Source organism: Leguminivora glycinivorella, chromosome 17 (assembly GCF_023078275.1).
Source record: "Leguminivora glycinivorella isolate SPB_JAAS2020 chromosome 17, LegGlyc_1.1, whole genome shotgun sequence".
Classification (NCBI taxonomy): domain Eukaryota; kingdom Metazoa; phylum Arthropoda; class Insecta; order Lepidoptera; family Tortricidae; genus Leguminivora; species Leguminivora glycinivorella.
Genome location: NC_062987.1, coordinates 14,136,652 through 14,150,154, shown reverse-complemented (window position 1 = coordinate 14,150,154; position 13,503 = coordinate 14,136,652). Strand labels below are relative to the sequence as shown.

The following is a 13,503-nucleotide window of genomic DNA, read 5'->3' as shown; positions in this document are numbered from 1 at the left end:
GCTGCGCCTAGTTTGGGGCCGACGGATATAACCTTAATGGCAAAAATGTAATTATGTTAAGTTCTGCTTGGAAATGTACCTATATAGATATTTTTTGGCAAATAAACGATTTATGATTATGATATGAATTTCGCACAAATAAATAGTTGTTACAGTATTTATTTCTGTTCATAACACGGGAATGAAATAACAGTACGGTTCTACATGAAATAAAACGGGAATGAAATAACAAGTACGGTTCTAATTCGTAGAAGTTCACGTCCTTTGTTTTACAGGAGTTTCAAAGGGATACCGATTGAATACATTGCGTAGGCGTACGAGAGTGGCATTTAAGTTTCTATAAATATGTCACTAGTGGTATTTCGAAAAGGTTAAGTTACTATGGGAAAAATTATCAAAAGGCATGGATTAGAGTAAGGATAATGAGGTATCCTTTGCAAGGGGCGCATTGGCCCCCTTCCCCCCGCCCTATAAATCACCGAACTTACTTATGTATGGGACGAACGGGCGCAGTTTGGCGCGCGCCGCCGGCCCCAGCGGATGTGTCTGTGACGCTCGAGCATGTAGCTCTGTTTGGACAAGTGCTAAGTTGATCGTTTGTGATACAGCTCGTTCGGGCTCGCATTATGTGTAATTAACAGTTCGATTTGTACACAAGTGTAACAGTTATTGTTCTTTCGGATTGTTGGTGTCACTGGATTGTCATCATCAGGTAATTTAATTGATAATTAATTGGTGTAACTTTTTTTGTTTAGTATTGTTTTTTTTCTGCATTTTTTTATTTGGATTTAAATTAAAATAAAATAGGTGAACAATTTAATTTTGAACCGTTGTGGTTGCGAATTTTGAATATAAATGGTAATTTTACGGATATAAACTTTTTGATAAGCGTGACATAACTGCTCTTTCTTTGAATTTCAAAGGTATTTTACATTCAAAGTGACTGTTTTATTTTTATCTGATCAGATTATGACACTTGTGAAATAAAAAAAAAACTAGTTGAATAGTGAATTGTAGTGCATTTGTTAAAATTTTAAATAAAATGAAATAGGCGTATTATTTTCAATAAATAAGTTTAAAATGGGTAACAAAGAAAAACCGGATACGAGTAAATATTTTTAAGCAAAGGAACAAAGAATAAAAAGTAACATACCTGAACTGTAACATACTATCTGTTAGACACTAATTAAAATAATTGAAGTTAATTAAACATGTAATAGTTAATCAAGATTTGTCAAAAGCAGATAATTTAGAATTCTTTATTAGTGAGATATTAATTTAAGACGTGAGTTTGAAAGCTGTTCGGGTAATTTTTACCTGGTGACCATCCCCTTTTTCGTTGCGGGTGATCAACTGATCATAGCGCGCCGTCTCTTTCTTTCCTCGTGTCGCAGGAGCGAGCGAGATGGAAGCAGGCTATTCAGATTCGATATCATTTCTAACGCTTTTAGAATAGGCGCTACTCTTTGGAATTTCTTCATTTTCAATTATGATCGCATTGACTCTGGCGTGCTAGTCGATATTACGTTATGTAGGGTGTTTCGTCAATGTATGATAGGCGTGTTTTTAATTTGTTACGTATGTTCTTGGCTATTATTGTAGGATGTCAAAAGGCTTACGCACTAGTTATTAACACAATTGCTGCATATTTTTGGTCTTTTAAAAATGTTGCCTCTTTTTTTACAGTTATGAAATATTGACAATAGAAGGTAGTACGAAAGGGTCATTAGATTTTTAGTTATTTTGATAGTTATTTAAATAATTCATGTTAGAAAACTGACTTTAGGTTAGGTGGAGCATAACATTGGATTAAATACATTTTACTATAAAATTAGATTTTACACTACTACCTAAAAAATTACAAGTTGCAACGCTAGAATGCATCATTATTTGTTCAGCGCTAAGCAATTATCCCCCACTACCTTTTTTTGTCGCGCCGCGCTCCAGCCAGAACTTCGTCCCGCCTAACTGTTTCGCCTACGGTCTGGCATTCGCCTAAATTCTTATTAACCATCAGATCACTTCTGATTTTATCATCGCTATCTACTTTACCTCGTTACACGAGTCCGGCTTGTGATCTTTCTTTGTCTCGAGAATGGACAACGCTTTTCCTTTCTAATGAAACACAATTGATTTCGTAAAATGATTAAACCTTTGAGACAGGGATGATTCCTTTCATTATTTTTAAACCTGTTAAAAATTACCTGAATGGCAACAGATGGACGAACGAAAAAAAAACAATAGAACATTCAACAATGAGAAAATAGTTATGCTTCAACCCATGAGGTTTTATAATCTTGTACAAAATTTAGTTTAACAATTTACGCCCGTGTTACCATGTCGCTTTACAATACGGGGGCACAAAGGAGTCTGTTGGAATCTGCGACATTCACAATTTCATCTGGAATAAATGCTGAGAAAAACGTCTCAACTTCGTTGTAAATGGCTTTGTCTTTCAAGGCTGATCCCTATTACTGAATTATGCGTATAGCTTTAATGGATGCCCACCACCACCAATGTGTTAAGCTCTACTACATTTTGCTATTGACCTTGTTATAAAAGTCCACTATGAAGCAGTATACTGGCACGGAAAATTTTCTGACTCATTATTCCGGTGAATCTCGTTTTTTTGCGGCATCAATGTGTTAATTGAACGTTAAGGAAGGAACTGTCTCAGTCTAATACGATCTATAAACATAAGTACCTACCCCATCCAACTTTCCGCCCGTGGGAAATGTGCCAAGAGCGTTCCTAGGTTTCTTACTGCGCGAGGAGCTTTAATAAAGTTCCTCTTAACCACCTATTCTGTATTCATTCTAGGAAATTAGAAAATTGCTGGAGTCACGCTCATTAGGTCATCGGGTGCAGGTAAAATTTTAACCATTTTACGTAGAATCACCGGCGTTATCAACTTTGTCTCGGAGTTTGAGTGGAATGTTTAAATCCCTTTCGACCTTATCGTGAATGTGTAAAAATTCGCCGGCGAAGTTACGTAATGACGTCACTCAATTAACACGTCATCTCGACACGCTCCGGTAAATTGTCAGAACGGAATATTCGGACGGCATTAAAGAGGAAGTAATACACAAAGCCAATAACTTTAAAAAGAGCGTCAACTACGTGGCCATTACGCTTGATTTATTCGCGCGGCCGTCCATTGTCTGCGCCTATCACCGCTACAGCTTTATATTCGTGAGGTATAATGTATATTACAGCAGTATGGTAATTTTGATTAGTCCCTATGATAAATTACGCGGTTCCAGGCTTCCACGGGTCCCTGTCGACGATTCACGGTTGTGTTTTAACGGTTATTCCGCTTTGCGCAAAGTTTTCACTGCTGAATTCGTATTACCAGTTCAAAGTGAGTATAATTGTGGATAAGTAAATAGATTAGTTTTGTCTTATCTAAATGGAGGACGACATGGAATTTGCTATTTTTGTTCAATTTACATTTTGCAGTCTTCTTCATTGTTTATTTTAGTTCACTTTAAGCACGTATCGTTCTTTAGTTGTTTCGAAAGTACATTTTGCGACGTTAACATAGTTTTCCCAAGCGGACGCGTCGCAGCGTTGACCTAGAAACGATTTAATTGTAATAGATGCATGTGTCGGTTCTTTGGATATTTAATGCTTATTGCATAACATTTGATCGGGCGATTGTGTAATTTATCTCTGTTCAGTAATTCTACAGTCATTACAAAACGCGCATCTGCAAGATTTGTTAATTTCTTCGTCAATTATGGCGATAGCATCTATTGTCTTAACAAAACAGTATCACTTAGTCAAGGGTATTTATACAAGCTGTTTGTTTTATGGAGAGTAATTCATAGAGATCAGCACTTGTACGATATAACCCTGTTAGCATATCGATCTACTGCGCATGTTTGCCTAGATGACTGTCATTTACAAATAGCTAGTTTCGGTTAAATTAATGGAGCCAAACTATTGTTACTTTCTCAAATTGAATTCGTCGATTATGCAATACCCTCTTGGAAGTTCTGCAGTTATTGGTAAAGACTGTCGGTAGTTATTTTGTTGTATAAGAAAAGTTGAGGTATCGTTGTGTTATGGTGAGGCTATTAAGGGCATGCTAGGGTCGGTGAAAGTGTCGGTGCGGCTTCAACAGCTCATTCTTTAGCCGTAACTTCTGTTTGTGAGCTGTTTAACTGCTATTTCGATTAAACGACATTCTTTACACTGTGGATAGGTTTTGCAACGACCAACGATTTTCTTCCCAGATGAAACGTTATCTATTTATGTTTTTGGGATCATTGTTAAAGTCAGAATCGAAGATCAACGTCACCCACACGCTCCCGATCAACCGACATACTTCAAATCTTCTCAACGCTCTCACTACGGAATATTGGCACAGAGTTATTCAATGTGATAATATTAAACTGAAATTTGCTATCACATATACATAGGACGATAACGGTCTGATAATCCGAGCCACCGTGAGACCGTGACATAACTCGTTAATAAATGCAACCAATAGGCCGGTTTTGAATATTCTGTGTATAGTCTTATTCGTGATAGTTCCAACGTATCCGACAATCTTGAACGACCTTGCGAGCGTCAATCTCATTAACACTTGCGAAATTATAAGTCTGCTTCAAAACCAGTACCAATTAAGATTCCAGGTTATTAAGTTCCAAAGTTAGCTTAAACACGACCCTTATTGCAATTTTCGTTTAATGTATGTCCTCGACGATACTTATTTACCTACCGTGTTTATTCGTCAGCGTCACCCACTTAGATAATATCTAAAGCTTGGCTTTAAAAAAGGTCCGCGTTTTGGTAGCGTTTCAAGCGCATACGTTTCGTGCCCCGTCTCGTGCGAGACAGAGAAAAGAAAGTGCAGGTAGTAGTAGGCAGCGGGTGAGCTGGGCAAGATTTATTAGATCGTAACTGGTGGGGTCGCGCGGCGCACTGTCGCCGCTTCAAAAAACCGGCCAAGTGCGAGCCTGCGGCGGGGGCTTCTCATTGTCACTATTTTACGGTTTCAATTGCCCCCGTCGCTGGGCAACTTTGAACTGCGACGCCGAGTTTCGAATTCAATCTACTTGTGAGTCGCAATCGGGCAGATAATATTGTATTGTACCGCTAACTGACTCCGTCATCTAATGTTAATCTGTCGCGATAAGACCTTTGACGGTGATTAGTTGTGTAATTATTTAGGCTCATAAACATCATTGTGTTTTTATATAAGCGCCGCTTTAATCAAAGCAGAGAATGTCCCAGCAAATCTGCAGAATTTCGGCTTTCTAGGTCAAGCGCTTCGAAAGTTGCAGTTTCGTGAATTTTCCATAAGCTCTCTGTTACTGTCACTATAAAACCCTTTGTGGTTCACCCGTTACATGTATGGTAAGTTCTTGTTTTACTTTTATATGCTTTTAGCGAGCCTAGTACTCTCACGATTGATGATTTAAACAAAGGATTGTGGTTTGCTGAGCACGGAAACAATTTCAAGCGATTGGATTCGAATCGTACCAAACTCAGTAAAAACTGATACCTTAAAACCGTATACATTAATAATATACATATGGTTTTATTACAATCCAGGCAAAATTTTAATGAAACCTCGTCACAGAGGCGATGGGATTGCGTAGTTTCCTGTAATTTCCGTTGCTAATGGCGTCACAATATGAGGAATACCTATCAGCGATTTTGTTGAAATGTTCCAAGGTTTAATATTGAAGTTTCCAGACGAGGATGATAGGTTAGAAACAGTCGTTTTGGAGCTGCGACACGTATCTTGAAACGACTTTCCTTTCGATAATAAGATCGAGCTCGGCGGGGCTAGACAAGACATTATTAAACGTAAACTCTTTACTGGATTACTTACCACATGATCCATTGAAATCGTACATTCAGCCTTGCATCAAATGAGGTAGTTCTAATTGGTGTTTCATATTGTTGTATATGCAATAGTGATGCGGCATCTAAGTTTTCCACCTCGAAAGCCAATGGGGTCATTATTAAATACACGAAAATCCATAGAAAATTTCAGCATTTACGATTTTATTCAACAAAGGACCCATGGTACGGCAAAAGTAACTATACACAATTTAAAGTAGACAAAATTTGTAATTAAATGAGACTAATTTGGTCTTGGTATGTCAAATAGTTTCGAAGATTCGGCTTCTCAAAGGTTTGCAATATGAATTATATGAAGTAGGGTTAGTTAGTGAAATAAACATAGTTAACGATAAATGAACTAGACTGGGCCTTCGAATCTACAGCACTCCTTTAGGAGAAAGCTTACCGAGGTAGTATGTCTCCGTCAACTGATCAGGAAGGTCAAAATCGTCATCTGATGGTGGATCATCATCGAGTGGTTTATCAACATTGGCACACACCAGACCTGGTAACTTTACCGCAGAATTGTCCACTGCAGTAGGTGCAAACAGCTGAGCTGTTGACACCTACTTTCTCGCAACCACAACTGCTGGTACAACCTTCTTTGTAAGTACTAAAAATTGTTCATTTTAAGCAGAACCTGAGGAGTTGGTGGTTCCAACGTCGGTTGAGAAATGAAGCCTTGTGGACTCCGTAAAAAATCATGTTCACTATGGATTAAAAAAGATTATACACCTCCGAAAAGCTACAACTACTTTTCGCTTTTGTCGAAATTGTGCAAAACTTTCAATGACCGTATCTCAGTAAATATATGGCTTACCAAGATAAAATTATATTCATAATAACGATAATTTAGTAGACATAAAATTGTTCATAGCCACTTTTGCCGTTAAAAAGGTTCTTGGTGGTAAAATTTAACAAAAGTCAGAAGAGGTCCTAAAATTTTATGGATTTCCATGAATTTAATTATGACCCCATCGGCTTTCGAGGTGGAAAACTTGGATTTGACATCACTATTTCATCTCTAATAATATAGAATGCAAATTAGAACTACCTCATTTGATGCAAGCCGACACCCCTTAATTGATACGATTTCAATGGATCAACAACTACACCACAATACTTGGTTGAATTTCCAACTCAATTATCAAATACGAATTTCAAATATCATGTCTTTTTACATATTGTTGTTGTGAGTATAAAATGATTGGATTCTGTGACAGTTTCCCTTTTGCTTCGTTATTGGGCCGGGAAATCGGAGAGGGTCGTTGTTAAACCTTGAGAGCCCTCGATGTTTTCTCGTTACCCTGAAATATTGTTATCAGACTGTGTAAAGACGCATTCCAGTACAGGTGGTGTTTGATCTCCAGTTTATATTTACCTCTGAGTTATCTCCTTTGTTGATGTTGTTTTCTCCTTTGTTGTGTGGTGTAAAGTGGAAGTTATTATATCAGGTATCTAATTTGGAAGTCGTATATTAGTTCTTCTTTGTCTGCCTCTTCAATGAATTGGCTCTTGCATCGTAGTTACATTTTAAGTCTTCGGCTGACCTCTACAGGGGATTTCACTTTTACAATATTGTTGTGGGCCGATGGTTTGGTGGCCACGGCGAACGGTTGAGCCGTGGTGGCAAGTCAATAGAGTCCAAAATGACGAGGCTCGACGTCACGGCTTCCTCTCCGCACGACGTATGTACGTAGCCGTGCACGAATGACGCAATTGGCTTTTTCAATGTCTTATCTACAGTGAAGTGAAGTATGTTGTCATTGTCATTCGCCGAGCGATCGCCGCGCTGCGCACGCGTCGCGCTGTGAGCGGTTTATTTTTGTTTCACTTCTCTTTTTTACCGTCGTCGAGGACAAAGTGACGGATTGCGCGCTCGTATTGTGCCAGTGTTTTGAACTTTGCTGTGACATTGAGCAGTGTTTAATCAGGGCCCGGTGATCATGCTGGTTTCGGGAGTGTTCGTCTTGACTCCTGATATATCTTTCAGGTGGGTGTTCGAACTGTGCCGCTGTCAAGGTGTCGCTCCGCCGTTTTGTTGTTGAGTTTTTAAGTACGCGCCTTTGTTTTGCTCGCGAATCGCCGCCTATAATAACAATTGTAATTAAAAACAAGCTCGTTCCGTGACAAAACATAGACTTATTGCCTCGGCTGCGTAATAAGGTCATTAAATCGTTCACAATCTTTACCTCACCGTTTTGTTACAATTAGTTTTTTGAATAACGGCCAACGTAGGTGTGACTCAATGATGACGCTACACTTTAATATTGGGTCCAATGAATGAAAATAATCGCTTCATGAAATATAATTGTACATTACTTTCGATTGGATAGTACGCCAATCGCCTGAGGCGATGAACAATTAGTTTGCTTTCCCATGAGTTTTCCGATTATGCGCGTCGGTGATTTTGCGTGGGTTTTCACGCTCGATGTTTACTGGTAGTTAATAGTGTTGTTTGTTGTTGCAGGATGACGCCGCAGGAGGAGCGCGACGCCCGCGGCGCGGGGCTGGCCGGCGCCGGCTGCGCGCTCGCCGACGCGCTGGAGGACGACATGTTCGGCCCGCCGCGCACCGAGCCCGCCGCTCGCCCCAAGCTCTCCATGATCTCCGCCCGCCTGCGCGCCAACGAGGAGCGCAAGCGCGTCATCGAGATCTGCTCCCAAAAACTAGAAAACATCGAAGATCCCGCGCGTGACCTGCGCCGGTCCGTGTGCATAAACAACACCTACTGCAGACTGAGCGAGGAGGCTCGCCGCGAGAAGGAGGCGCGCAGACGCCGCGCGAGGGAGGAATGTGACGACTCGTGGGTCGGCAAGAAGGCGCGGAGGGCGGTCGAGGACGAGTGCCTGGCCCTGCTGGACGCCATCCCCGAGCTGGGCGACGCGAACCTCGGCTGCGCGCAGCTGGCGCGCCAGCTGCCCCGGCAGGACGCGCTGCTGCCCCCCAGCCTGCTGACGGTGCTCGACTCGTGACCGCGCAGGCCGGCGCACCTCACCCCGCTGTGAAGCGAGCGCGAGTGAGCGCTCGTGTGACCCCGAATGCGCCCGAGTCGCTGACCGCGTTACCGGACACTGTTCGGAAACAAATGTGTCAGAAGAGCCTGCGCAGCCCGGTATGCGCGGCGGCTCGAGGCGGGACAGTGTGTTATCATGGACGTTACCCCGGACTGACGTTTAGCCAATTCTTTGTTATTAAGGAGTACTTACTTTGTTAGTGCGTTTTTTATTATTTAGTGAAAGTTGCTCAGGCGCTACCGACGGGCGCGGTCCAATTAGTGTTCAACGATTTATTTTTTTATTATCGCACAGTTGAAGTGTTTGGTTAGCTATGACGTCGCGTCGTGTCATGGGACTCGGAGAGTTAATGATACACATTGGAGAATAGTTCTAAGCGATTATAATGTTACATTATTGTACTATACATAATTTAAAGATAGTGATTAAGTAATAGTGCAAAACGACTGGGAACGGCTGTGCCGACGCCGACGCTAAAGTATTATTTTTATTTGAATAAGTTTAGTACGGGAAGTTCGGCGCGAACTAACCGAAACACAGACAGTTTCTAAACATCCGATCACTTGGAAAGTAAAAGTGCATTGCGCTGCACATAGCGTTTACAACGCGAGGCGCTCTACCGCGAGTTACGTTAGTCGGTAGGAAAAAACACCTTGAATGGTGTTATAGTCGATCTACGCGATATCTGTGAACTAGTCGGCGCACTCTGCTGACTCGGCGGCCGCGCCGCGGTATGCGCGGCACGACTTTGTCACGTACCACTTTCCTAGCTGTACTCTTCCTAATAGTGACGGAAAAATATCGTTGACGTTCTGTCTTATATTTTAATGCTGTTACCGTCTTATAATGATTATATTTTGTTACCAATGTGTTTGCTGTTTGTTGCAAAATGTTACTCAATATTAATTTATTGTATTATGTATCGGAGTTGAAAAAGACTAAGAAATATAAGAGCGTAGGTATCTTATCTGAAACAATAAGGTTGTTGGCAATCAGTCGGCAGATTGTGCAATGCGTGAAGAAATCATTGGTAATTTCGATGTTATTTTCTTTAGAAATGTTAATCGTCGCAAAATATATCGGTAGTGGTCCGTCTCACCCCTCTGAATGGTAAATGGGTAGGCGGGGTGGCGCGGGCGGGCGGAGGCCAGCGTTCCCAGCACTCCTGTGATATTAGCCTAGCCTGTGTGTCGTATTCGTGCTAGTTTCCCAAACGTTTGGACATTGTGCTGTATTCAAAATATGCTTTGAAAATTGATTCCCTTTCTTTGGCCATTTTATACGGATTAACCGGATTTTGAGGCGATACGCCTTTAGCATTTAGGCATTTTGACATCGTAATGTGAACATTTAAAATGTAGATTTTTTTATTATTTGGAACTGCGTTTGTATGTTAACATGATAAGCATTTTACTGTACATAACTAAGTGCTTGCCGGCCGTCGCCCTATTGGGGAGGCCGCGTACGTGATTTATAAGGCCAGAACTCGACAAAATTAGGGTGTTCCAAATAACACGAGACGTTCAGAAACTGTTCACACGATATTCAATTGGAATTGCAACCAAACGTATTTTACAAATGAAAACGCACATATTCGTAGGTAGTTTTTTCAGCGTAACGTATTTCTACTGGCCACGTTTGATAAATAACCACAAAGAAACGAACAAGTAATTATGTAAATGACCAAAATGTATTGTAGATCGTAAGTAAATATTAAGGAAATCATTTTTCCCCGTCGTTTCCATCGCGCCAGCGATATCTCTGCGAATTCACGACGGTCGCGAAAATTCTTCGAAAAAAGTTTTCCGCACAAGAAATACCGTCAACCGATTCTTATCTAGATAGCGACATTTTTCTGGTCGACTGTATTTGGAGGAGTAACTAAACTCTTAACTCAGTTTACTTGTAAAGTGTCGACACAGTTTTGCGCAAATTATTTCATCTGCTTACGAAATACGACCATCATTATTTAAAAGTTGACAATCGTTACAATAAATACGTTCCTTCTTTGTTATTCCTTTTCTTTTGTTTCCGTAACTGACTGTGTTGAATCACCAGTCTTATTTGTACTTAACAAGATCATCAAGGAGTTCGAATAGAAAATTAATATTCGAACGTGGCTTCTAGAAATTTCTCCTCAAAGAGATGTGAGATTTTAGTGAAATAAATAAGTAATGCCGAGCCTCTAGTTTAAGAAGAGTCGAGAAATGTGCTCGATTGAGTTAGGTTTACAGAAATGCCAACATAATATTATATTTTATTTTTATCGGAGTAGTTTCAAAGGCTTTGAGATTTTAGTTTCATTTTCTTTAATGTTGGCTGACAGGATTTGGTGAGTGGAAAAATGCACAATGGCGTTGAATGTTTCTAAATACTCTGTTTACCAGACAAATCTAATTTGAAACTTTTTGTTTTGTTTACTTAAGTCACTTTAGTTTTATTTTGTTGTTTCTGCATTTGTTGCTTTTTTTTCACATAAATGTGTTCATGGCATTCTATTTTAACGTGGATGCGAATGGCAATCAGATTTTGTACAATATTATATCCGTAACAGATAATGTTATATTTAGCTCTCGCCAGCTGCGTCTGCTTTAACAAATTGTGAGTTTTGAAATGTGGAAATAATACTCAAATGAAGCGGTCATTTTGTGAAACCTGCCAATGGCAAACACAGTAATATCAATATGTTGATATATTTATAAATGGACTTGATTTTGCAGAATCGAGAACCAACCCAAATATAAAAGATTTATTAAACCTTTAAAAAAACGTAGATTATCAGTATATCTTGAACTGGCCAGTTGTCTGTCAGGCTGGTGAGTTGGTTCCGTTTTACAAAAACATGTCCAGATATCTCAAGTAAATCTCATGCTCAATAATGAAATCCGTAGAACTGTACTTATCAATATGCCATATATTATTTTATATCGATTCAAAGAACACCTCCTTGGTATTCCTACGTTGTAACTACTAAGTTTTCTCTGTTTTGAGGAAAATTCGTTGCAAGGCTGTTTCCGAGCGTGGAGGGAAAATATATTATTTTGCCTCCGCGAACAATTTCAATGGATTAGTCAATTTAGTATTAAAATAAATTAGAGGCGAGATATTGCGCGGCGTTTATAATAAGAACGTTTTGTAAATGTTATAATAATTTTATTATTGTGATTAGCTGCTATTTTATAAATGTTTCCTGTCATAGGTTAAGAGATCATTAAATAAATATTACTTAAACTGTATCAGATTATTTTAATTACCTAAACCCCCACCCGAGAAATACAACCAGGTATATTAACTGATTTTATGTACGGTCACGGACTTTAATTGTTGACCCACTTCTAGGTCATTGTATACTAGACATCTCATAGTTAAGCTATGACGTTCCAGTTTAAAATGAGCTAAAAGTGGATCAACAATTAAAGTCCGTGACTGTACCTAGTCAGTTCGACGAAAAGCTATCTTTAGAATGCCTTATTAGGTAGGTAGTTAACGAGTTATTCCACCAAAGTTTAACAATATTGCTTAGCTAATATTGAATACTAAATATACCTAATAACAGTCTTAATAATTAATGTACCTACCTGCATTATTAGGCAGGCTTAAACGATGGCTACTACATGCACAGTTTTACGACATAAATTAATTGTTAAATAAGTAGACTAACTCATACATATATATATAAAATTTTGATATGTACAATGTACATACATAATAATTATACAATTATAATAATAATAAGTAGAATAGTACTAAAATGTAAAAATGGAAACTGACCTATAACTGATGTTATTAATAAATATTTTCTTTTCTTTTTCTTTTCTTTTCATTATAGCATGCTATAATAAGTATACCTTTTCATACAAAGTTTTAAAATTTACCTACTTACTTATCTTTCTTATTATATCTGAAAATCATGTAAGACCAGAAACAACAAGTAAAACTAGGGAATTTGCAACATAGGTCCTAATATCCAATTATTGATTATAACTGCGCATCTGTACTGGAATATCTAGTATTATGTCATGAAAAATGCATTGAAATAAATACCAGAAAAACAAGATCTCTTTGTTCACTATTATTCCAGCTCTCGGTAAATTCTTAGCTTGATTTTCGCATTTTTCGCTTTCAGCGGTGGTTGAATTGTAACTAGGTACAAATATTAAAAAAGTGCCGTCGAAATATTCCTAAAATCTATCCAGTGATTTGGAAATGTTTCGCAAGAATTTTAAAGGTAAGTACATTGTACATCTGTAACTGCAAAACTTTAAAATGTGAGTATACTATAGGTACTTATTCAAAAATAGATCCTTCATACCTCCTCATATGGTATGCACTGTGCACTACCTGTCTATTTCGTAATCATCAGAATTTTTCATTTAGTCCAAAAACCGAACGAGTAAATAGATCCGTTAGCTAACTACCAACAGGTATGCATCATCAAAACTGTAACAATTCTCTTTTTTATAGGTTGAAACTTTTATGACACACTGATTTTTTAGTGAAAAACTGGCCATTCTAAAGGTGCATACTGCATCCAATTCGAATATTGTTCCGAAGTTTTGAGCGGGACGTCCCGTAATACGTGCATAGGATTGTCTCGTTCAATCTTCGAAATGACGTTCGAATCGGA

At 39.0% G+C, this 13,503-nt stretch overlaps 1 protein-coding gene across 3 annotated transcripts; it reads left to right on the top strand.

The window, feature by feature from the left end:
* The first annotated feature begins 498 nt into the window (after positions 1 to 498).
* On the top strand, positions 499 to 12,112 carry LOC125235241. 3 transcript variants are annotated; one of them, XM_048141735.1, is made up of 3 exons: positions 499 to 706; positions 7,626 to 7,632; positions 8,327 to 12,112. In XM_048141735.1, the coding sequence occupies exon 3, from the start codon at positions 8,331 to 8,333 to the stop codon at positions 8,832 to 8,834; it is 504 nt and encodes a 167-aa protein (XP_047997692.1). In that variant the 5' UTR covers positions 499 to 706; positions 7,626 to 7,632; positions 8,327 to 8,330; the 3' UTR covers positions 8,835 to 12,112. The 3 variants fall into 3 exon arrangements, with proteins under 3 accessions (XP_047997692.1, XP_047997691.1, XP_047997689.1); XM_048141734.1 differs by lacking the exon at positions 7,626 to 7,632 and having other exon boundaries at positions 499 to 708; positions 8,329 to 12,112; XM_048141732.1 differs by lacking the exons at positions 499 to 706; positions 7,626 to 7,632 and adding an exon at positions 7,639 to 7,852 and having other exon boundaries at positions 8,330 to 12,112.
* Positions 12,113 to 13,503: the final 1,391 nt, after the last annotated feature.

Bases quoted from the DNA above. Each gene is read 5' to 3' on its own strand.
- LOC125235241 (XM_048141732.1), top strand. From the start codon at position 7,806: ATGCTGGTTTCGGGAGTGTTCGTCTTGACTCCTGATATATCTTTCAG. The intron at 7,853-8,329 runs GTGGGTGTTCGA...TTGTTGTTGCAG, and splicing joins ACTCCTGATATATCTTTCAG to GATGACGCCGCAGGAGGAGC.